This window comes from Engraulis encrasicolus, chromosome 19 (genome assembly GCF_034702125.1).
Source record: "Engraulis encrasicolus isolate BLACKSEA-1 chromosome 19, IST_EnEncr_1.0, whole genome shotgun sequence".
Lineage (NCBI taxonomy): Eukaryota > Metazoa > Chordata > Actinopteri > Clupeiformes > Engraulidae > Engraulis > Engraulis encrasicolus.
Genome location: NC_085875.1, coordinates 40,934,770 through 40,959,538, shown reverse-complemented (window position 1 = coordinate 40,959,538; position 24,769 = coordinate 40,934,770). Strand labels below are relative to the sequence as shown.

The 24,769-nt window shown below is 43.5% G+C and overlaps 3 protein-coding genes across 8 annotated transcripts in view; all 3 read left to right on the top strand.

Annotated features, from left to right (window-relative positions):
* The window catches only part of mgaa (MAX dimerization protein MGA a), a 45,936-nt gene extending 33,865 nt beyond the window's left edge, over positions 1 to 12,071 (top strand). For all 5 annotated transcript variants that reach the window (XM_063184424.1, XM_063184425.1, XM_063184427.1 and 2 more), the window contains 8 exons: positions 1,892 to 2,424; positions 2,538 to 2,635; positions 3,072 to 3,219; positions 3,342 to 3,453; positions 4,440 to 5,051; positions 5,783 to 6,001; positions 8,644 to 8,766; positions 9,028 to 12,071. In XM_063184424.1, coding sequence (XP_063040494.1) covers positions 1,892 to 2,424; positions 2,538 to 2,635; positions 3,072 to 3,219; positions 3,342 to 3,453; positions 4,440 to 5,051; positions 5,783 to 6,001; positions 8,644 to 8,766; positions 9,028 to 10,256 — 3,074 coding nt within the window. In that variant the 3' untranslated portion in view covers positions 10,257 to 12,071. The remainder of the gene's footprint in view (positions 1 to 1,891; positions 2,425 to 2,537; positions 2,636 to 3,071; positions 3,220 to 3,341; positions 3,454 to 4,439; positions 5,052 to 5,782; positions 6,002 to 8,643; positions 8,767 to 9,027) is intronic.
* Positions 12,072 to 13,731: 1,660 nt separating this feature from the next.
* Positions 13,732 to 15,445, top strand: LOC134469887 (C-C chemokine receptor type 3). The gene is made up of 2 exons (XM_063223911.1): positions 13,732 to 14,349; positions 14,881 to 15,445. The coding sequence occupies exons 1-2, from the start codon at positions 13,754 to 13,756 to the stop codon at positions 15,443 to 15,445; spliced, it is 1,161 nt and encodes a 386-aa protein (XP_063079981.1). The 5' UTR covers positions 13,732 to 13,753.
* Positions 15,446 to 16,144: 699 nt separating this feature from the next.
* Positions 16,145 to 24,769, top strand: part of mapkbp1 (mitogen-activated protein kinase binding protein 1) — an 87,576-nt gene continuing 78,951 nt past the window's right edge. The window contains exons 1-3 of one of the 2 annotated variants that reach the window (XM_063184422.1): positions 16,145 to 16,191; positions 17,602 to 17,724; positions 22,846 to 22,937. In XM_063184422.1, the coding sequence (XP_063040492.1) occupies positions 16,189 to 16,191; positions 17,602 to 17,724; positions 22,846 to 22,937 (218 nt within the window). In that variant the 5' untranslated portion in view covers positions 16,145 to 16,188. Of the gene's footprint in view, positions 16,192 to 17,090; positions 17,725 to 22,845; positions 22,938 to 24,769 lie in introns of those variants that run through there. The other variant, XM_063184421.1, reaches the window with a different exon arrangement.

The window sequence follows — 24,769 nt, the reverse complement described above, 5'->3', positions numbered from 1 at the left end:
GCTCTCCTTACAGACACAGGAAATAACTTTTTTTTGTTCAGAAACGAACTTTGCTGACATTACTATCCATAATGGACAACAACACACTACCCAACATATAGCATTTCTTTATTTTGAAGCGTATTAAATTAAAATGCTTGTGGTTGGCTGACACATATGTAGACAAGTCCTGAGTCTGATCACATTTCACTCAACGTTGTCTGTCATATAGGCAAGGCGACAGAGGGGGGCGTGGGGCTACTAGTTCACTCCTGGGTGAAAGCAATGCCTCCCCAAAGGTGGTTTGGAGATGCCATAGAAACAGCTTTCTTTTCCTAATGCATAATTATAATTATATTATAATAATATAATATAACATCATACAATAAAATACAATATGGGCTTAATGATCATAATATAATTCTCATAATATAATTTAATATAACAATATACTTTTTGAACTCAGTGTTTTAACTATTTAGCTGATATTTTAAAAGGCGATTTTTAAAATTCAGGTGAAAAAACGCCGCTTATCAATTAATCGAAAGTCGATCGATAACACTATCAACTAATGATTAATGAATTAATCGATAATTTGCATCCCTAATATATTATGATAATATAATATAGGCTTATAATCGTGATATAGATTATAAATAAATAGGTGATTATTAAAGTATTTTTCCACAAGGAATAGCCCTATATTAATTAATGCTATTGTTAATGTCATTTAATTTCACTCATCATATTCACTCACAGTTTAGCAACTCGGAGTCATTCACACATTTGAATGCCTCTCTGACAGCTCAAAGTTTGCGTGACTCTTGACTTGCGCTTTGTAATGAATCTGCTGATCATAAAATGAAGACGTTTTTTTTATACTTAGAAACGCTGCTCGGGAACAACAAAAATTCCAGAGCCGGACAGAAAACTTTTCAGTATCACGCAAAATTTGTGAAAGGACTGTCATGTTGGGGACACTTGGACAAGTATAAGGGATAAAGATTCAGCAACTTGAATTATTTTGAGTAGCTGCCTAACCGCTGAACACCTGTTTTTAACTACTAAAACGTGAGGATAATAGGCTACACAGAAGACGTCAGCTGGGAACTGTAACGGGTTTGTAATTTCTCTTTTTTCAAATAGGCTAGCCCACTGCAAAGGGAGTTACCACTACAGGCTGTGTTACTGTCTTGTTCTTAATGAAACTCCCCAACAACAAAAACGTGGGGTGTGGTCATTGCGTTATGACAGAGTTGCGTTTGAGGGAAAAGACGCACACAAAGTCTATTTGATAAGTGGTCCCACGGCCCAATCGACCCAATGGTGCGAAACTGAAAGTTGACTGCGGCCCAGGAGGTTATGAGCAACTTTGGGCCGCGGCCCTATGATTAAGAATCCCTGGTCTGGAATATACTGGTATATGGGGGCCGTGTCATGGTAAAGTTTGGGAATGATCTACCGTTCTTGGACTAGACTTGGGGTGTCAAACATAATGCCTGGGGGCCAGATGTGGCCTGCCAGATGTTTGAATCCGGCCTCAGACTTGTAGAGAAAATAATTAAGAAAAAGAAAAGAAAATCTATAGCCCATTAAAAAGGTGCTGCAGGTGCCTGTGATTTCATGTTTTCAATACAAATCTGCCTTTTTTTTGCTCGCCATTTACAGTCGGTTGCTGATACAGCCCTACCCCCTCAAGGTGATTGACTAGCAATGTGATTCCGCAGCAGAATTATGTTACTAGTCCGGCCCACTTGAGATCAAATTGACAGTATGTGGCCCCTGAACCAAAATAAGTTTGACGACCCTTGGCCTAATATACATACAGTAGAATCTCTGAATCACCTATGTCTGACAGGCCTCTCTCCAATGATGCTGCATGTTAACAAACCCAAAACGTTTTGTTTTCCAGGAGCATCTGCTGCCAAGGAACTTGAGGTGCTGAGTAAACCATCACCATCTGTGGTGTCTGCTTCATCAGAGGTTGATGAAAAGTCAGCGGTTACGGATGCATCGGACACTCCCAAAGCTACTTCTATGCAGGATGAAGAACCAAGCAGCAGTGATGCAGAGTTTTCGGATGAAGACTCTTATCTCTCCAGTCCATCCAGCCCTTCAAAAGACGCCCCTCCCGAAGATAAAACCGCGGAAGGAAATGCCCATCAGTCCTCCACAGCTGGTGGTGAGATTTCGATCGTAGATAGTTCACTGGATGTGACTCCGATGAGCCCAGACATCTGTGAGGTTGAGATCGGCGGTGATGATGATGATGATGGTGATGATAATGATGATGAGGATGATGATGAGTGTGTGATTGTGTCGAAGAAGAGCGCAGTGATCGAGGCAGGAGAGATCAGCTCTGACGTGGAGATCGTGGGAGACTTGGTTGTCCTGTCCGATGATTCGGACTCGGACTCAGATGTTGAGTCCATTAACGTGATCAGTGTAAGTCAACTTTGGATATGTATTTGAATTAAACCAATTAAGATTTGTATAACAAGCACAGTACTTGTCAAAATATGGTGGTATTCACATGTTTTTCAATTCTCTTGTATCAGGATTCAGGGGATACTGAATTGAGTGATGACGATAGTGTTGATATTGAAACGGTCGATGATTCAGCTGCGTCTTTTAGGCAAATGCATAAGCAGAACAGGTGAGTGCAGCTCTGTAAATCAATGCATATCCAGCACTGTGGATGGATTTGATTTGAATTAATTTACTTGTCAACACAGAAGTAGTGCAGAATCATCTTGTGATTTAAAAAGAATCCTGCAATTTGGTATGTAAATGTAATTTGTTTGTTTTCCAGTATGAACTCGGTGCGCCTTAACCATCCTGTAAATCAGTCTTCCATATTTTGTCATATTCCAAAAATGTCTACCTGTACCGTGTTTTGTCTAGGTCAATCAGACAAGCAAAATTAACAGAATGCTTGGCTGATATATTTAAATGCATATTTTTATCTATACTGCTATTATTAAAATAGGTCTGTTTGAAATGTTTAATGTTTTAAAATTGTATTTCAGCTACACCGCTATGCATGTTTTTAATCGTAAGAATCACTTTGTTAATGTTGCTTTTGTCATCAGAGGGACTGGAAGGACTGGAATGGGTTCGGTGACGCATTGTTACAATGAGAGAATGCGACGCAATGCTATGAGGGATTCTTTTGCAAAACTGCATTTGTTACTGAATATCGATGACCCCAAAGCCGCAAGAGTTCGCATTATCTTAGAGGTGAGAACATTCTTTTGATGTAACCCCTTCATGTGATGTACATGGTTGAAATGGAATTCCATGTAAGCAAATGTCAGTGGGTTACATAATTGATCGTGATCAACTTTGTTCCCTCCTCACAGGCCACAAAAGCGATTCGGCAACTGGAAGGTCAAGAGCGTTCCCTGCAAATTGAAAAGGAAGCACTGGAAAAAAAGCAAAAGGAATACGTTTCTCGGATTGCAAAGGCTTCAGGTACACCCCAGATGTTGAGAACAACACCGTCGGTCATATATAGTTAGCCATGGGAATAACAGTGTTAAAATCAATATTACTAATGTTGTTACTTCTCTGAGCAATGGTTAATAATGTCATTATGACATTAGCGTTATAATGGCGCTACCGTTACCATTAGAACACGGTCACCATCATAATGTGGTGGGTGGGCTTTGTGGGTGACATGTTGGCCTTCAAGTTGAAAGTGAGAGTGGTCTCCTACTCCCTCCTTTGAGCAAGGCACCTAATCCTACATGCTGCAGAGAATGAATCCAATACCCTGTGGCAAAATATTCTGTCGGTTCCATTGCTGGCGTGTAGTAGAAAGTGTGATGCGAGTTCTCTCAGAGATATCGAAGGAAAACTTTTACTTTCTTCATTAAACTTCAGAACTGGGAAATGGGGAGAAAATATCTTGGCAATTGTGATATTTATGTGATAAATATATCTTCAAGTTGCTCTGTTTAAAAGCTTTGTGTCAAGTGCGGTGGTGCAATGTGTGTTGATCCACTGGGAAGTCTCAGAACAGGGTTCCATAAATGTGATTCTAAACATGACATACTGTAATGTAAGGGTGTAAATCACAGCCTCCATGACGATTCGATATGAAATCGATTTCTTAAAGCAGGGATTCGATTATTTTGGATACTTAAGAATTCCCCACGATACAATACGATTCGATGCGATTTCTTCCAATTACTATTCTACTTCTATTATGTTATGGAGCAAGGGTATTGAACAGGTGCCAGCGATTCGATTATTTTCGATACATAAGAATGCCCAACGATACGATTCAATTAGATCGTCGGTCGTAGGATTGATGCTATATTATTATAGTAGGGGTGTAAACAATAATCGAAATATGTGTACTGTGACTGATCCATGGGGAAGTCTCAGAACATGGTTCCATATTTGATTCTAAACATGATGCACTCTATAATGTGTGTACTGTGGCTGATCCATAGGGAAGTCTCCGGAAGTGATTCTGGAGAAGCTGCACGACATCAGCAGCCGGCAGAAAAAGGTGGAGCAGCAGAGGAAGAGGAAGCAGCTCTTCACCGAGCTGGCGGAGAAGCTGACGGTCCGGCCACCTGTCTCCAACCGTGACACCCCCCCACCAGCTGCCGCTACTATACGCACCCCAATCCCCACTCGTGCACGCTCCCCTTCAGTGGTCACTCCTATACTCTCCTCTGCCTCCAGTCGTACGTCCTCCGCTTTCTCCAGCCGTTCAAGCTCTCCAGCCAGTCGGTCACATTCCCCAGTCCCCAGTCGGTCACCCTCCCCCGTCCATACAGACTCCCCTGGCCGCCTGACTCAAACACGCTCCCCTGTGCGTTCATGTTCCCCATCCTCCCCTCGTACACTCTCCCCCGTCCGCGCCCACTCCCCTATGGCCGCTACCCGCACCCCACTTGTTGCCACAGCAACAGAGCCTGTGAATGCTGAGTCCCGGGCCAGTCGTCCACCCCTGCGGACATATAGGCCTGCCCAAACCCAGCGGAATCCTACAGCAGTGCCACCGCCTGAGAAGCGGATGAGAGTGATGCCCAATATCCTCAGTAAAAAAGCCAAAGGTGAGTACTTGATGGTTTCTGATTAGTTAACTGATTGAGGAGCTTTCAGCTACAGTCAGTCATCTATTATAGATTATGTAAAGCATCCAAGTAATGACCCACGCATACTGCTAAAAATGCTATTGAAAGATTCAGTTATAGACTATATCTGAATATTTCAATAGCATTTTTAGCAGTGTGTGTGGGTCATTACTTGGATGCTTTACATAATTTGGCCCACAGAGAATTGCAATTGGAGACCACAGGAGTCCTGGTTGTGATGTCCGTAGCACATCTTCATTAGCTCCAAACAGATCACAGTGGACCATTTTTATTTATGTATTTTTTTCCCGTTAAATATTCTGAATCCATCCCATCATAGGGAATACATTGGGAAAAGTCCAGTAGAAATGAGGGGAAACAGAAGTTGTATTTTTGTCTTTAACAATTAGGTGTAGCAATTAAATAAACTTAGTATAAACGCTAAGGTTAGATGATGCACATGTTTTTGGCTCCCCCTGCAGGCAAGACACAAACACTGTGGGCGGAAAAACACCACACACACACACACACACACACACACACACACACACACACACACACACACACACACACACACACACACACACACACACATTGCAATACCAGGCCCAACCCCAAGAGGCAGGTAATTAAGGATATTGTGATTTGGATGTGAGTGGCTGTCTCTTCTCTCTAACATTCTCTGCTGTTTTGGTTTATTATCTGTCTAGTGCCGGAGCCGACTCCCCCTAAAGTCACCACCACTCCGACTCCCACTCCATTGCGGCTGAACACGCAGGTCTTCTCCATCATAAGCCCCATGCTGCAAGGTCAGAAGATTGTCTCGTTGGACAAACCTGTAGGAACACTAGTCAAACCTGTTGGAACGCTAGTCCCTGTGCCCATCGTCCCTCTCTCCACCTTGACCACACACAAGTCGATGACGCCAGGTAAGGACTTAGTAGCCATCTCATGACGTCGCTATCTATTTATTTGGGGCTCGTATTTGTGTAGTGCTTTGTGCATAGGCAACATTTTATGGGCAACGCATTGAAAAGAATCTTAACTTTTATTCTATGTACTTTATATTGTGTTATGAATATAGTTACATTTATATAGTTATAAATATAAATGATGGACTGTGGGGACATAGTGATGCTCACATCCAAACTGCAGTTGCATGGCAAAAGGGCTGGGCAGAGGATGCTCAACATCAGTCTGATGAAGAATGGAATACCTTGAAAACGTTCACTTGGAATAAGAATAAAAAAAGCCAAATGGGTGCAAGTGTCCAGACATTTCACTTAATCTTAAGTGTACATAATCATGTGTGTATAATTAATAGCCAACTTTGTTTGTTGATAGATCTAACAAACTCTGAAAAGTCAATAAACAATGTTGAAGGCTTCCAGAGAGATGTGGCTCTCATATTGCAGAACTAACAACCTACATTAAGTGTCCTGAGGAACAATGTATCCAGCACTCAGAGACATACTGTACATGGCCAAGGTCAAAAAGGCTGACACGACAATCACTTAACACATTGACTCCCAAGTCACGTAAAAATACGTTTTTGCCTCCCATGTTGGCTCCCAAAACGTAAAATTACGTTTTTTTTTTAATGGACTCTGAATCTACACATTCTAATGCACATTCTCTGTGATTTTCGTAATAATGTGATGAACAGAACTGATATAGATCATGAAAACACTTACAAAGTCAAAACCCCTACAAAATCAGGATCTGGATATTTCATCATCTGTGTAATTTTATTAGACACAGTATTTGAGTTTTATTATAGCGAATTAAAACACTTCCTGATCACGTCACGTCGTGTCACGTCTCAATTTACTTCCTAGAGAATCAAAACATGTCCTATCAGTGCCTTGCTAGCTAGCCTTCCTAAACATATGATGGAAGGATAAGGAGTTTAGCTGTCATCAAGATAGTTGTCAAATGAAAGGTTTTAATGAAAAACAGCATGCAACACAGCAGGAAGTAAGCTAATTTTGGTGAGTACTTTGGCACGTCTACTTTTATCTACAGAACCAAAACTGCCAGTCAAGTGACATTAGGTAGCTAGCATTTCAGATGATGTGGCTCTGAACAATAGCCTGACCGGGTGATTTTTGCATCAAAATAGTTTACTTGGAAGCTACTGGAGTTGTTCTTCGGGCGTGAAAATGCATTTAGACTCGCAATTTAAACTCGGAGAGTCAAAGAGCGCACCCGTGACAAAAAAAACCTTTTTCTCCGTTTCAATGTTATTTCTGCCTAAACCAATGATCGCTTAGAGCTGAATAACTTCGGAATGGAATATGCCAGGAACAAACTGTAAAAACATACAGATAGCTGAGATTTCGGGCTTTCTGAACAAGCCCTGACATGTGTCTGTAAGTTAAAGACAAAATATTCGGTGGCAGTTCAATAAATGACAAAAAATGATGATCTTGACTGGGAGTCTACAGCTAAAATTCCAAAAAACGGCTGGTATTCAATGTGTTAACAAGAAACTTAAGTCAAGACTGGGTCAAGAAATATCTGAATATCTGTCTCAAAGGTGTTATGAACAGTGAAAAGTGACTCTTGATGGACAAGGTGGATGAGCCCATACCTGGATGCATAATGGATGCAGAGCTTCACTCAGACTGCAAAATGTGGAGGTAGGATACTAGTATGGTGTGGTATTAATAAAGATGGCTAGATGCACCATTTCAGAAAATGGGCCAAAACGCTCCTACGAAACCTACTGCCCAAGGAGTGGTAGCGGAAAAGTTTGCATCTTTCAAAAAGGCAATATTTTGATCCAGCCATAGGCTCATCTACCTGGTCCATTAACTGTTACTTTCACCCTCGTTACACGCTCGCTTAACCCATGCCTAAAGCACCTGCAAAAAAGGCTGCTGAATGCCTAAGCCCGTTATAAGAGAAGTTGCCCTCAGCCTATAAAAACCTAAATACCTTAGCGTCTGAAGCACATAAAAACATACAGTAAGTTACATTTAAACACTAAGACCCTCAACTTGCATTGGACTGTGTTCATTCATCTCTAACATGCCGAGATTTTTAATAAAATTGTCTCAATGAGCCTGAATGTTGCATCATGCAGCTCCAGGCGCCAGGGCCAATGTAGCGCAACACAACATCCAGCATCAATGGGTTAATTTGGGTATATTGTTAAATCAGGCCAAGTAAACACATACGGCAAAACTTCCATTCATTGTCACATTTTACCAGGCCTCAACTACATACAGCTCCAGGCCACTTTATTAGAATAGCATGAAAAAGTTGATTTATTTCCATAATTCCATCAATAATGATGTAAATTCCCCAAATCATGTTTTTTTTGAGCTGGAAGACCAAAATATGAAAAAATGAACAATTTAATGATTGGAATAGTTAAAAAACTGGGCCATGAATCTATAATCCATTACAGTTTAACATTATTGATGGAATTATGGAAATAAATCAACTTTTTCATGCTATTCTAATAAAGTCGCCTGGAGCTGTATTAGCAATTTCCTGAAATGAGGTGGACTGTTCTTTTAATGAATCATTCGTTTCTGTACATGTGTTTCTGTGCATCCCTCAGGTGTTGCTGCTGTTACCATTCGAGTTCCTGCAGGGCAGCAGGTGGTTCAGGTGGCTGGTTCCCAACTCCGCAAGCCTGAAACTCAAGGCTCTGTCCAACCTCCTAAAGAGGCCAAAGCAGCAGGTTACTAGCTCAAGCTTTACCCTGAACATATCCTGTGACCAAAAATGCCTTAAATGTATTGCTATTATTAAAGAAAATAGAATTTTTTGACGTTTTCATTATAATATTTTTTCATGAAATTAAGAATGTCTGTATGCAACAAGAGTCAACATTTAACAGTATTCAAAGAAATATTACACTCAATGGAATTGCAGTATGTCAGAGTTTTGTCAGTTCCTTACATAATGTATTCCCCTGTGTGTGTGTTTTTTGTCCCTTCAGGCAATAATGTTGGTCTGCCCAAGATAATGAATGTCATGTCGCTGGTAGCTCCCGTGAACCAAGTGTTGCACCCAACGACTAAGGCCCCGCCTGTGGTCCCCAAAGTTTTCCCCAAAGCTGCTCAAATCCGGGTTCTGAATGATGTTCTTCCCCGGGTGACCAATGCTGTTCAAGCCCAGGTCATCAATGCTCTTCCGCACTGGCTCCGCGGGGCTTTACCGCCCCGGGTCCCCGACACAGTTCCATCCCAGGTCACCAACACTCCTGTGCCCCAGGTCCCCGGCACAGTCCCGTCCGACGTGGCAAACGAGGTGACTGTGTCTTCAGATCCCGCCACCAGCACTCCACAAGGGGCACCAGAGAGCCCCGGGATGGACACACTGGAGGACATGGCGGAGGCAGATGGGCCTCTGGACTTTGTCAGGAAGTTTGCTGCTAATCTGGCAGCCTCAGTAGAGCTAGAAGGGGTTGAGGCGGAAGAGCAGAAGGGAGACGAAGGGGCAGAAGGAAAGGAGAGGAAAGAGGAAGGGGAAGGAGGTGGGAAGGAGAGGGAGCAGCAGGAGGAGGGCGGTGAAGAAGCAAAGGAGGATGCAACACAAGAAGAAAGAGGGGGAGGTGGTGAAGGAGAAGAAGGAGGAGGAGAGGAGGATGACAACACACTAATGTCGCTGCTGAATGAGATTGCGTTCCTCAACCAGCAGTCGAGTAGTGACTGCCCTGCCCAGGCCTGCACTCCCAGCTACACGCGGCCTCCAGAGCCTGGGGAGGTGCTAGGGAACCGGCCGGCCAGGCTGGACGAGGAGCGCTCCCCCAGCCCCCTGGTGCTCCGCCTGGACTATGATGGCGACCACACCCCCTCTACCACCTCCACCTCCACTCCCCTGACCAAGCCTATCACTACTGATGCACCTGGGACCCCAGTGACTAACAACTCTGGTGGCCATTCGTTCACAGAAACACCAATGAAGGCAGCAGCAGCGTCTGTGTCTGGATCCACCCCTCCTCTCACACCCGCACCTCTCCTTTCCTCGGCCACCAATGGACAGCCCGAAGCGGCAGGTGCCGGTAATGGGGAGAGCCTGACCCCTCCACCTCTGCTGCAGATGAAGACCGGACATGTAGCACCGCCAGTCATGCCGACGTTCAGGCCAATGCCGAAGCTTGTCCCGCTGGGACTGAAGGGTACTCCACAAACGCCTGCCGGCCGAGAGTCGGGCTCACCTCCATAGACTTAATGTCTGTCTGTCTGTCGTCTTCTAGTTGTTTCCGTTATTTGGTTGCAAAAACAATCAGGGATTCGTTGTTACTCGGACACTATCTATATAAATATATTTAAACTAAGAGTTAAAGACTGAAGAGACTTCAAATGTTTGTATTTATGTCTGTGACTGTTTTTTGTTTCTGTGTTTGTTTGGCTTGTTTTTAAAAAAATGAGTCTTGCCTCTACGTGCCTCTATGCTATTCCAAAGATGTCGTCTTTGTCCTGATTTTAGAACTACCACGTATGGCCTAGTACAGGAAATCAGACACATCGCATAAGGAATCTTGGAAAAAGGTATAGAAAATACTTGAACCTGCTGCTTTTCTTTCGGTTCGATTTCAACCATAGGAATTAAAAAAAAAAAATACATTGGCTGTTTTCCTTCCCGGTGGAAAAACATTTCGCAATACAAAAAAAAAAAAAGTACTTGAATGATGAGATGTTAAAAAGTTTGTACGAAAATAGTTAAGCCTCAAAGGTGGTGACTATTGTGTTCATTTTGTTCTGATTTTTGTTTTTCAGTTGTCTGTGTTTCGTGTGTCTGTGGCGTGGGGTCACTCTCCATATTGGAGTAGAGGCTGTTAAACAGTAAACAGAGAAGGAGATATCTTTGGATGCTAAGCTAGTGGGTAGATGAATGTAGGGCTGGTCAAAGCTGACGGGCTCTGGGTGGGTGTGCATCACTACTGTCAGCCTTGTGCTAATAATGGCTAGGGGGTGTCCCGGGGGACATTAGGAAGGGGTGTGGTGACGGTGGCCAAGGGGTGGAATGGGGTGTAGTGGGATATAATGTTTGCTGACCTTTCCTGCGGACGCTTTGTTCATCTGATTAAATGTGAAGCGTTAAGAGTCGGGTCTCCATTTTCACGCATTTGGATTTTAATGATTGTAAGGAAACAAACCTGTTAGGGGTTTTGACGACTATTTTAACTCTAATATTGAAATAATACTAAAAAGTTTGGTTTTTGGTGTAACGTCATACATTTTGTGCTAGCTCATCTGTTGGACCTTGAGTTTGTTGGCTGCGAGAAGTTTGGAAAGTTACTCTATCCCCCTACTAACAAGGTTTGCGTGTATCATTTTAACCACTTCCAGGAGGGTAGTTTATCCCTAAGTAAGAGAAGGCTTAAGTCAAGAAATCCATCTTTTCCCCCTTTTTTGAACGATCTGTGTTTATTGGAAACAGTCTAAAATACCATTTACTCTGATGCCAACCAGGGTACAGATGTTGGATTACTTTACAAACCAATGCACAGTTGAGTTGCAAGGATCTTGTTCCCATTGTTTAGTGCACACCTTTACTTTATTACTTACAGTCATTCCCAAAAGATCATGAGCACACCTACATGTATTTAGTGTTGGCTATTGGTAGGGTCACTACAGGACCAAGTCCTTATGCAAGGGTTTAGTTTTTGGCAGTCCTCAGTCACTGAAAACTACAAAGTGTGTTTCTGTGTGTAAATAATCCCTGAAGACATTGCCTATGGTTCGTTGACAGGGAATACTACGAGATTTAGCATGTATATTTCGTCGTTTTTTTGTATGTGTATTGCTTACAGTGAGCGTATGTTTACTGTAGGAATAAGCCTGATGCATCTATTGTACATAATGTTTGTTTATACTCTTGAGAAGCTTTCATGTGTAAATAAAGATGGTGGAGTGCTGTTTTTTGTAAGGAGCTGCAAAGTATTTTTGTAAGATGTTCATATGTAAACAGTTGTACTTACAGACTGACATGAACAGAAGTGGCCGTTGTCAGTTAATAAAGCTGTGTGGTATGGAACTTGTGTGCATTTCCTTTTTAATTATAATAACTGTATTTCGATGTATAGCTCAATATCATACAAGTACAAGACATGCAGCTCAAAGTACTTCACAAAATGGATAAACATCAATGTTAAGGATGAAAGAAAAAAAAAAAGTGGGACGTAGAAAAGAGAGACAGAAACAAGAAAGAATAGCAAGAAGACAAAAGAAACTAGACTCTAGAATAGAGGAAGTAAGTAGATAGGTAAATAAGTAGATGTAGAGAAAATGAAATAAGGTTAAAGAGTGTAAAGATGACGAGTAGAGATTACAGAGGCATAAGGTCCACGAGGGTTCGGCCCAGGATAAGTGAATCAGTCGCAGTGAATGGGGCGCTCAGATGTGGCCCCTGGTGGCAACAAGGGTGAGGAAAAACGCCCTTTTCACTTTTCAATGAGGTCTGAGGAAAAAAAAACCCATAAGAAACCCTAATTTCAGTTTCTCACTTGACATGTTATATGTGGATTTTTTTTAATTATTTTTTTGCTAAAGCGTAAAATCCATGTTCTAAGTTGTCATCTCTACAAGCCTTATTATATTTTAGCCTCTTCCATTTCCTTGGTTCTAGGGCAGTGGTTCTCAACCTTTTTGAAGAAACGCCCCTTGGCCTCATCATAATACTGACAATGCCCCATGGGGGGCTCTACCTCCCCCGTTGAGAAACACTATTCTAGGGAAACATCAGTAACACCTCTGCATTTGTTTTGTTGGATTGTTCCTTCATGTCTAAGCACAGTAGGCCTCAATTATGTTCCTGACATTTGCATGCTTCCTCAGGGAGATGGTCAGGGGGCATATTGTTGCCAACTGATGGCCATCAGGTAATGTGTTCCAGCAGCTTGCTCCAACCTTAGCTCTTAGAATTCCCAAGAGACGCCAGTGCACAGAACATGAGGGCTCATTTATAAGGTGGACAATGTGTCTGTCCTCTCAATCTTGAAACTTCACATCTCTTTCAGAGGGTGAGTACTGTAGTATGCCTACACTATATCGTGACAGTTGAACATCTTTGTACTTGTAGTTATTGGCATGGCTGTGTAATGTCATTTAAATGGTAGATTTATATACCATAGTTTACATACCGGTACATTAGTAATACTCAGAATAATTCATCTTCAAACCATACATTCTCTTAAAATATTTCTGCTTTGCTTTAAAAACATGTATGTAATATGTGTTATAGTTTTATTTCCTGATTGTATGCTGCCCTTAACAAATGTTACCTACCTTATCTACCTTACTTACTACTACCATTAATTCCTATGTACCGTAGGCCTATGTCTTGGAAATTTGAACTTTTTCATACATGAACAGGTGGATACGTCAGTCTGAATAGCCAGTCCGAGACATGTTTGGTTGCAAACCTTCTCTCTGCATACCAGTAGATATTAGTTAATTTGCATAGTTAATATTCATGAAAAAGATAAAATTTGTGAATGGGCTGCATACATTTTGGACATTTAATGTTTATAAAATTGTCATTTTGTCTAAAATGTGACATTTTTGTTTGTTGTTTTGGAGCATCTGCTGCCATAATGGCTGAAGTACAAAAAAATCCCTTAGTCAGGAAATATGTGATGTAATTTCATCAATTTAATTTTATTCACCTTCTTTACCCAGCTTGTGTAGTTGAAGCATCAACCCTGGACAACGCAGGGCATGTCTAACCTCAGCAACAGCCACTACTGGGCATGGACCAAGAACTGCACCGTCGCCAGCGACCTTAACCTCCCGCTGGTGCCCTACATGAACTGCCAGACCAACCGCAAGTACATCGCCAGCATCATCCCGCCACTCTTCTACATCCTCACCTTCGTGGGCACCATCGGCAACCTGGGCAGCGTGTGGGTGTGCCTGCGCCACAGCCAGCCCTGGAGCATCGGCTCCATCGGCGTGCTCAACCTGGCGCTGTGCGACCTGGCCTACCTGGCCTCCATCGTGCCCTGGGTCATCTACATGACGGCCGACTACCACTGGACCATGGGCGAGACCTGCTGCAAGCTGGTGCAGATCATGTACTTCGTGGGCCTGACCTCCAGCACCATGTTCATCTGCGCCATCAGCATCGATCGCTTCCTGGCCATCCTCTTCCCGCTGGAGTCGCGCATGCTCCGCACGACGCGCAATGCCACGCTGGTCTCTCTGCTGCTGTGGGGCATCACCACGCTGCTCATCTACCTCAGTTACCCCAACGTCCTGTATTGGGTGCGGCGCAGAGACAGCCTGCGCTTCTGCGGATCCGTGGTGATCTCCAGGTGCTACTCTAAGTAAAGACAAAGAATGCAGTATTCATTCAACACTTGGGCCTACAGAGTCTAGAGCAGGGAGGTCATTTCAGTTCAGGGGCCATATTCAGTCAATTTGATCGCAAGTGGGCCAGACCAATGATTTAACTAATCGGTAAAGACCTTATCTATTTAGTAAATAGATTAGGCCTGTGTCTATTGGCAATGTGGTTCACTCCAAAAATAAGAGTAAGTGTGTGTGGATTTCTTTCTACTGACTAGGCTGGGCATTGGCAAAAATTAGCTACTCAACAATACAGAGGTCACAATTCAATATGTGTATTGTAAAGAGGTCAGACACAATAGATATTAGTTCATTTGCATAGTTAACATTCATGAAGATTCCTCAAGATACAATTTATGAATGGGCTGCATACATTTTGGACATTAATGTTTATAAAATTGTCATTTTGTCTAAAATGTCTTGCCATGATATTTTGTTTGTACACCCTGATGCAGTACGTTCATTGCTATGACCATTTTTTTCACACCCCTTGTCAGGTACCGCTCCACGGGGGCCACCTACAACCTGCTCTCCTACTACTCCATCCAGGTGTCGGTGCCGCTGCTGCTGGTCATCCCGTGCTACGTGAAGATCCTGGCCCGCGTCAAGCAGCTGCGGCAGCAGTGGAGCCAGAACAGCGGCATCATGCCGGGCCACGACAAGACCGTCTGGCTCATCTCCGTCTTCATCGCCAACTTCCTGGTGTGCTGGGTGCCGGGCCAGCTCCTGCACATCATCGCCTGCATCCTCTTCTTCACCCTCAACGACTGCCGCAACACCTGCTGGCTGGCGCACTGGGTCAACCTGCTGACGGAGACCTCGCAGCTGCTCTACGCCCTCAACGCCTGCCTGGACCCCCTCATCTACCACACACAGCAGGGCTTCGGGGTGGTGGTGCGCAAGGCGGCCCACAGGCTGGCCCACACGGGCCGCAGGCTCTGGCAGATGACCAAGAGGGGGGAGAACTTTGGAGGGACCACCTCCACCACCACCGTGGAGCCCATCAGTGTCATCAAGATCAACCCCAGCAGCCCCAAGAAGACCAATAAGCTCGTTCAGTGATTGTTCTGTTTTGGTATAGACTTAAGTAGGTAGGCCGGGGCCCTTGCTTTAGGTTTGTCCTCTGGGGGGAAGTGTCAAAATGTTAAGGCTGTGTGCATATTTTTTTTAAGTTTATTTACAGAGGTTATGCTGCATATTCATCATTTTCATGAATATTTACCATCATCAGTTTCTGAGTTTTCATTTGGCTTGGAGATGTACACTTGTCATACATGAATAAGTGGGTAATCTCCTTATAAATCCACCATTATGAATTTCCAGTCATAGGGCCATATTATGCTGCCAAAAAACTACTTTGGTAAGACACCCAGTTTGAGCATTAACTAAAATTATAAACTAGCCCTTAAATGTTCGTCATTTTTTCATCTGGGCCCCTTGTCCTGCTTGATTTCCACCTCCTTACAAAATCACTGGGAGGTTTGTGGATGAAAAGCTTTTTATTTTTATTTTTTATATTTCATGCTTATTGCAGGCAATAGTTTTGCATCTATGGTTTAAAAAAAATATCTGGGGCAGATCTGTTCTTGTCAATGTAATGCTGATAATTAAATCAATGTGTATTCCTAAGTCCTGTCTCCTCTTTTGTGTGGGTTTTGTTGTTTTTTTTCCTTCTCAGTTGTGCAAAAATGCTTTGCTTCTTTCCAGAACTAATCCTTATTTACTTTTAAAAGAAAACATTCTATGAGGCCAACGGGTGTCCTGTTAACTAAAGGCAAGTAGGGCCTAGGTGCAAACAACACTCCATGGTAAGTTGGACAGAGCTATGAAAGTAAGCAGATGAACTAGTATGTATCCCTCCAGATATGTGTAAGTAGTTTATTTAGTCACTAGAGGGCACTACTGTTGTACCTGATGTGACCGTATACTGCTATGTGGTCCACAGTACCAGCATGAAATACAGAATATGACTATTTCAATTGTACCGAGGATTTTATATATATATATATATATATATATATATATATATATATATATATATATATATATATATATATATATATATATATATATATATAGGCCGTTATTGTAGGCTATCCTACTGTATTCCGGTGGAACTCGGTGACCTCAGTCACCAGGTGATTTTGCGCTTGTTTCTTTTGAATTTCTAAAGTATTTCAAGAAAATGCTTTACAAACAATGATCAGCTGATTAGAGAAGTGCGCCTGCCCTGTAACGTCGAGCAACTTTGAGATGCTACAGGCTAATGCACGGGTCATAACACATTGCATTTTCAGTAATTACACCCGTGCGTAAAGTGGCACAGACAGTGGTCTGTTAAGGTAGGGATTAAAATTGCCAGTAAGAAAGAGGTTCACGCGAGCCCCGAATGGTCTAGCTTTTGTGTTAAGGGCATAGCTAGCACATTTCCTCTGTCACTGAAGCTATCTTGTAGATAAAAAACAAGATGAGAAGGCTGCGCTGATTGGGGTATGATATTTCCAATTCGCTAACTGGCCCGGTTTTGATGTTAAATGAGGCATCTTCTTCGCTGGGTCTAAAATGAATTGAAATTATATTAACTGCACATGCATTATTATAGTGTGATTAATCGTGGACTATCTAAGCACATTTGCTTGTAGAATAGCCTACATTTAGGGGAAGATGTGTCACTGCTGCTTTGCCTGCGTCAGCCAAACGTGCAGGAGGGAAGCTCATTCGTCCAGTGGTAAAGCCTGAACGGAATACGCCGGTTCGCGATTATGCAGACAGCTGTAGCAAGGGATTTTTTTTCTCACACAGACTTTGCTGCCGTGCCGACCAACCAGATACAGTGCTGTGTGTTGACTTGCTGAACGTGTTTCTCTCTGCCACTGCTGGAGACGTAGAGCTAGATTATTGACGTGATGGACCACCGAGATACTGGATTGCGGATTTCCTTGACCGGTTCGTCAAAGAAATACTAAACGTAGAAATGAAACATGTTTAATTTCACTGTGATGCAGTCGCTGGAAACGGTGTTCTTGCGGGAGTCGACCAGGATCTGCAGAACAGTCGGACACCATTCAAAGAACCTATAACGCGTTTAGTCTCCATGTACGGACAGGCTACATATAACACAACATGGATTTATAGGACAGTTCATTAAATTCGTGACTATACTGTATTGACGCAGGAACTCAGTTGGACTCATGAATTCGTCATTCATTCTTAACAAGGATTCCAAGATGACGGTGGAAGGACCTACAATTAAAAGTCGGATTAAAAGCCTATTGCGGTCACCATCCATAAAACTGAGGAGAAGCAAACCTGGGAATAACAAGGAAAATCTTTCTAACAAGGTATGTAACCAGCAACAATCCGTTTTGGCTACACTAGCGATGCCGCGTAGGCTATAATCCATAGCCTACAGTCTGTCAATTCGGAGCTCCATCTTCAAAACTTGAGCGTGGTGTTGTCTTGTCAATAAGCTGTTTTGGGTTTTGGTTGAATGATTCAGAAGAATGTTATAATGTGGTAAATAATCTTGACCTACATTCGAGAACGAAGGGCAGGTTACCTAACATTTCTCACTTGGCTGTCAGTAGGACCATATTCCACGAGGATGACGCTTATGCATTATGCTCGTGGCATGTCTGTGTATATCATAGCCGTGCTTCCACGTCAAATATACCTGAATTATTTGAACCAACCAAGCAATGTATTGAATAATGTCTAAACATTCTCCTTATTGGAGACAATATGAGACTGCTTCGCCATGCAAAAGCTTGCAAATAGCGTGGTAACCATGGAAATGTGAAGCAACCATGTGGCTCGCGGTGCCTTCTTTACAGCTGTGTTTAGGTCCTTCTCCACACCAGCTTTATTCTCTTTGCCAATTTCCCCCTCCATAAACTGCCTGGGAGGCAGGCAGGCAGGCAGGATTGAGACTTTCTGTGCTCTTGGCACATGATTTGGTGTGCCCACTTGCAGCCTCTGGCTTACAGATGTGTGCAACCGTATGAGAGGTAGTAATATGGAGGGATTCATTTCAACAGAGCTCATCTAAAAGGCTGTGTGGTAGTAGCCTTCATCTCAGCTCTATATATATGAATGAGAACATATCGGATACAGTGGATTTTTATGCAGGTCTTTGTTTTAACCCATCCAATACATTACTCACTGGGTCATGCAGTGTGCGGGGAACGAGTTAAAAAGGGGATTTTACTTTTGACATAATGTATTGTCAGCTACTGTAGCCTATGTGCGTGCAGCCCCAAAGCCATTATTGCCCTGCAGTGACTTTGAGAGTGTCATTCCTCCTAGTGTGCCTGTGCAGTCTTACAGTACTACAAGGCGGTCTGCACCTCACTTTCCTGTCATAACCCTGAGGTGTTGGTGACTCTAAAGAGTGTCCATGGCGAGGCTGTGCCCATGCCTCAAGACAAGCGGGTATTCATTGTGGCCAAATGTAGAGCAGTTTTCATGAAAGATGTTACATATTTAAAGGGGTAAACAAAGAATAGGCTGAGCCAATATGAACAGATAGTAAAAAAGACAGTTAAAAGGCTTCATAGTGGCTCATTGCTGTATTTCAGGGACAGATGAAGATTCTTTCTGGGTGCTCACCTTGCTATCGGTGCCTACTCTTGTACATACTTAATGGGGATTTGTCCAGATGGTTCTACCTGAGTGAGTAGGTGGTGGCTGCTAACAGTAGCTTAAAAGAATCTCTTTTGTTATCAGGGGTTTTCGCCTGCACAGACAAAAAAGACTGCTTTTTATAGATAGGCAGACATGGTACTTAGACCTTCAAAGTAGCCTACATTTTCCATCTTTGCAGTGCATTTTACAGGGCACATTTTTATTTTGTGGCAATACTTATGATGAGGGATGTTTTAATACATCCTACATGGAAGAAATATTGTTGCAAACATTAACGTGTATAGTTACAATGTTATAGAGCTATTTATATATTCTTTTCAGCCTTTCCACTTCAGTAATTACCACAGAACATGTCTCTATGTCTCCAAGTCTCCCCATATTTCACAAGTGTCCTTTTCATTCACTCTTGCCCTTGTGGTCATTGTGAAGTCTAGGCTAATTAAGGTGAAATGTGTTAGAATGTCCTCGTCCAATTCAGGTCCTGACTCTTCATTCAGTATGCCGGTGGTTGTACGGAGAGATTGTAAACTAATTTTGTTGGTCAAAAAATATAGGTTATATCAACATAATACCTGTAATACAGTATGTATAAAAAATGTTGAGCTTATGGCTCAGGCGTTCCTTAGTTTTTAAAAACTGACATGTTAAAGGTTAAACCAACCTCATTTTATTAAGTGATACCTCCTCACCAGCAAAAACTAGCCTGGACTGTACACAGTCACCGCAGACAAAGCCTCCCCTATAGAGTGAGTGGCTCGCCAGACAAAAGAAGATGTGCCTGAGTGCGAACAATTATAGATCTGCAAATCCAACTGCTGCGCTGCTGTCACATGCACATTGTCTGCATTAAATTTTAATGAAAACCGTGCAAGGCAATTTTGGATCAGAACACACCACCATGAAAGTCTTTGGGTGCACACACCTGGGAATCTCCTGAAAATACAGTATGCTGTTGCGATTTAGAGGTTTGACATTTCAAAAAGCAGGCATTGTTCTCACTCACTAGACAGTTCAAAGACAGTTTACCAGTGATGTCATGCAGGGGGGTGCTTGATACTTTGTCCAGATACAGAGTTGTAAAGCAAGTAACTTAAAGCACCGTTTTAAATTGTTAGTTTGGTTTGGTTGCACACTTTGGGAGGACCTGAATATACTTTTGTGGGAGGTTGGGGTATGAAACAGCAGTCATTGTTGTCTCTTGCTACTAGACAGTAGATAGTTGAGCATTGATGTCATACAGTGGAGTACTTGGTGTCTTATCCAGGTCCCCTCATCTTTGTATAGAGCTGTAAGGCAAGGGTAGTTCACAGTTTGAAAAATAGTTGAGCAGTGATGTCATACAGTGCTTGATGCTCTATCCAGGTCCCCTCATATTTCAATAGAGTTGTAGGCAAGTGAATGAGGCACATTGTTGATGTCTTTTTCAGGCTGCCCGTCTGTGACAGTCTCTTGTGCACTACGCATTTTTACTCCTCATGTTGTTACGTGGCCCAGTCCTTTGAAGTTCCCCTTGTGTTCCACTTCCAACATGCACCTGGAACCCCTCTCTCTCTCTCTCTCTCTCTCTCTCTCTCTCTCTCTCTCTCTCTCTCTCTCTCTCTCTCTCTCTCTCTCTCTTTTTTTTTTTTAGTCAGCAGGCCTGTTTGTGCATTAGCCAGGCCTGATTAAAAAGAAATAGAGAAGAAAATCCATAGTGGATTTGTGTGATCTCAAGCAGAGTTAAGTCTAAGAAGTAAAAAAAAAAAAAAAAAGAAGGAATCAGGGTTGTGTGTATTTCCTGCGGGCGGCTCAGTAAGCTGACTGAGTGTGCCAGGCTGGCAGCAAGGTTATTGCCATGTGGCCTTGGTCCAGCACCAGAAATCACCTTGAGCCCACGGAAATCCGTGAAAATAGGGAAGGGGGGGTGCAGGGTGGGATGAGGAAATCTTATCGATGAAAACACAAAATACAGACAGGCCATTGGGCTGCTGCTGCAAGTGGAAGACATGCATCTTTGCCAGAGAGCGAGGTCTCCAGGAGCATCTTTGTCATGTGATGGGACTCGCTCAACAGCTAGGCTACAGTCAGAGAGAGAGAGAGAGAGAGAGAGAGAGAGAGAGAGAGAGAGAGAGAGAGAGAGAGAGAGAGCACAGCTGACAGACACAAACACTCTCACTTTTACGAGTTGCGTGGAAAGCAACAGTGCTGTGTGTCCTCAGGTGCTAGCTCAAGGCTCTATCTGTATCCAGATCTCTTCTCTTTCTCTCTCTTTTTCTCTCACGCTCTTTATCCCACCCACTTTCATGTGTGGTGAAGAAGAAGGCTGTTCTTTTTTCTCGTGAGAGAACAATGCATCTGTCTTTTTTAAACGGATCGTGATGGAGTGGGTCCAGTCAGTGCTGTGTTCTGCCGGCGTGGCCAGATGAAGTGGCCAGAAAGGACTTGACAGTACAGTACAGCCTGCCTGCCTAGCCACTGGAGCACAGCTGGACACAGTCAGTCAGGACGTCCCGGGACAGGGGAAGGGGAAGGGGAAGGGGAAGGGTAATGCAGCTTTCTGCTGCTCTGAGTTGATTTAGTCCGGCCGTTCGTTTGCCTGCTTGGAGAAAATGCTGCAGCCGAGGAGAGTTTCTAAAGCCCTAGGACCCCCTGTAAGTGCTGATGTAGGCTTCTGTACTGTACTGTAGGTGCCCACACACACACTCACACACTGATGCTCAGTGTGTGCAGTGCTCTTGGGACACCCTGGCTGGCTGACATGTTTGATGATTCTAACTTGCTAGTGCTTATCTTGCATTTATTATACTCAGATGATTTTTTGCTTTGAAGTTAACTGTATGTGTCAGCTTTGTGTTTGAGTTTAGATTGCAAGTTCAGATTGTGTATATGTAAATGTAATGAGCAAGCTATTATGTTTTATGCGCTTGTGATTGGAAGAAAACATGTATTTTACCTAAGTGTTTGTACCATGAGAGCTACCTGTCAGACTTAAGAGGCAGAGTTTAGCCCTCAAAAGCTAGAGAAGATGTGTGACAGCTTATCTTACAGTTGAGATGAAGCACAGTGTTGTTAAAAGCGTATTATAACTTAATGTAGCCTATTCTATATCGCCAGAACTTTTTTTGGATGGGCCCATGTATGCATGCTATAAGTGTTATCAGTAAATGTGATTCCATCTGACTTGACTGCAAATTTGGAGCATGTTGCTCCTCATCATATACTGCAGTGTCAGTAGATGGTTCCAAGTGGAGTCACTGTCCTTACAGTCCATCAGCAGACCACATGAATTAGAATTAAGCTTACACAGAACTAGGTTGGTTGGCAACTATCCTGAAGTCTATGAGGGAAAAGTCAATCAGCCAGTACTCTGTCCTGATATCTCGGCACTCAAAATAAATCAACCAGAAACATGGCAAGTGTGACCTAGCTAGCTCACATGAACAATAGCTCTACTCTCTTTGACTGGTCAAGTCGAACTAGTGTGTAGCTATGTATCTTGTTCTCTTCAGTAGATCTTCTTTTCCTTATCGATAAAAGTCAGTAGCCGGTCCCCTTAGCATTGTTTGGTGACGCCTGGGGTCTGAGACTGCCACAGCACTGCTAGCTAAGCTGCTTTTACATTCCACTATAATCATCTTGCTGTCTGCGTGTTGACTCGTTGGTTGCCTTTCCAAACATACAACAACAACGTACAGCAACACAGTCCTCAGGACAATGGCGGTTCCATAATGATGACTAACTGTCATATAACCCTGCTTAGTCCACTGTAATAAGCATATGTAGTTACGTGCACACCTATTTCATTGTCTTTTTCGGTCTCCCCTTGAATCATGTTGCAGGTGACGCTCGAGAAGGTCTTGGGGATCACCACGTTGGGGAACCGCGCGTTGGCCAGCGACCCACGCTCTGGACTTGTGGCCTACCCTGCAGGGTGAGTGTGATAGCTATAGACACAATCACCAACACATTTACACGCACACACACACACACACACACACACACACACACACACACACACACACACACACACACACACACACACACACAGGAAACGCCAGAGAGAGCATGTCAAAACAAAAGCACTCATCAAAGCGTTTAACGGAGAGATCATAATAATAATACCCAGAACCCCCAACAGCATTTTTCCATTGTGTAAGCTCAAGTTGCGTGATGCCTTGCAGCAGGCTCCGTCTTTGCTTTGTGCCCACATGGGACAAAATGTGATAATGGATTTGGTAGGCCGCTCGTCCTGAGGCACTGCAGTATTCCACTGTCAGTGTTGCCAGATGTGTCTGATCAAATACTGCCCAAAAGGTTCCCAAGAAACGCCAAATTGCGCTTAATTCCGCCCAATTTCAACAAATTGCATTAACTTCTATGCGCCCAAAACGGCAGAAAAAAAACGCCAAATGGCCAATTTTTCCGGTTTTTATCTGCAGACGGCCATCCCAAGTAGCCCAATTGGGCCAATGTGGCAACACTGTCCACTGTACATGCGAGCCAGTGTAGTAAATGACTGCCATTAAAGAAATGCTCCTTCGTGACCATGCAGTGAGTTTGCCAACATCATATTTTGCCTTTGAGATTTTTTCAGAAAACGTGCTGAAACGGCGTGTACTGTACAGTATGATCGAGACAGACCCCATTGTTGTTTTGGCGCCAGAGCGTATTGTGACTGCTCAGTCTCCTCTGTAGCTGTGTGGTGTGGTGGCAGTGTGATGTTTTCTGTTCAAACGCGCATTGTTTCCTGCCCATGTTAAATGCAGTCTTCCCTCTCGCCGCCTTTTGTCAGCTTTTCCATTTTCTATTCGCGACTAGAACATGTAGTCGTGATCACCCAAAGAGACAGAATTTAAAAAAAGCCCTCTAGTCTACAACTCTATTCCACCCCCCATACCACCACCACCACCACCCGCCCCCCTTAACCCCCTTTTTCAAAGACAGCTTCAGGCAGGGGTATCCCCAGATGAAGGTGCTGTTGAGGGAAAGGAAAAAGGAGACGTGCACAAAACCGACAGAGAGAATTCTGAATGAAGCTTGCGCTGCGCCGTACCGATCTGGAGACAGCAGCAGGATGATTTAACGGGAGTGGGGGAATGAGGGAGTTTGGCATGCAGGTGAGAACGGAAACTCGTCTCTCAGCTGCAACATCAGCTGTGTGTGTGTGTGTGTGTGTGTGTGTGTGTGTGTGTGTGTGTGTGTGTGCGTGTGTGTGCGCGTGTGTGCGTGCATGCCTGTTTATGGTGCATTTCTCTCTCGACTTGTGTTACTTCTTTGCTCCTGTGTGATTTTGTGTGTATGAGAGTGTTTGTGCTGACCCCTGTCAGGGGAAGCCATGTGGTCCTGCTGGAAGGAAGCACTTTGTCAGGCAGGAGAAGCTGTAACACTATAGGCAGGAGGAGGACAGTCATCAGTCTCTGCTCAGCTCAACTGCACAGGCCAGCAGAATGAATGAACACTGTAGGTACACCGAAAAATGTGCAGTGCCAATTCAACTTACAGATTTCAGATTGAATACTCTTCTAGTGGGTTCTACTCTCTTAAGTGTGAAATTAGCACTACTAAGCTAACTGCATAGGCCAGCAGGGTGTCTGGGTGAGTAGCTGGGTGTGAGGGTCAAGGTAGGAGAGGCGTCTATAGTACTTTCACAAGGGGTCGACCTGCAAGACCACAGAGGCTAATCCAGCTCTCACTTGTTATACTGCGCAGTCCCACCTCAAGCTGCTAGAGTTCAGCCACTAGTCAGTACAGAAGTTACCCTCT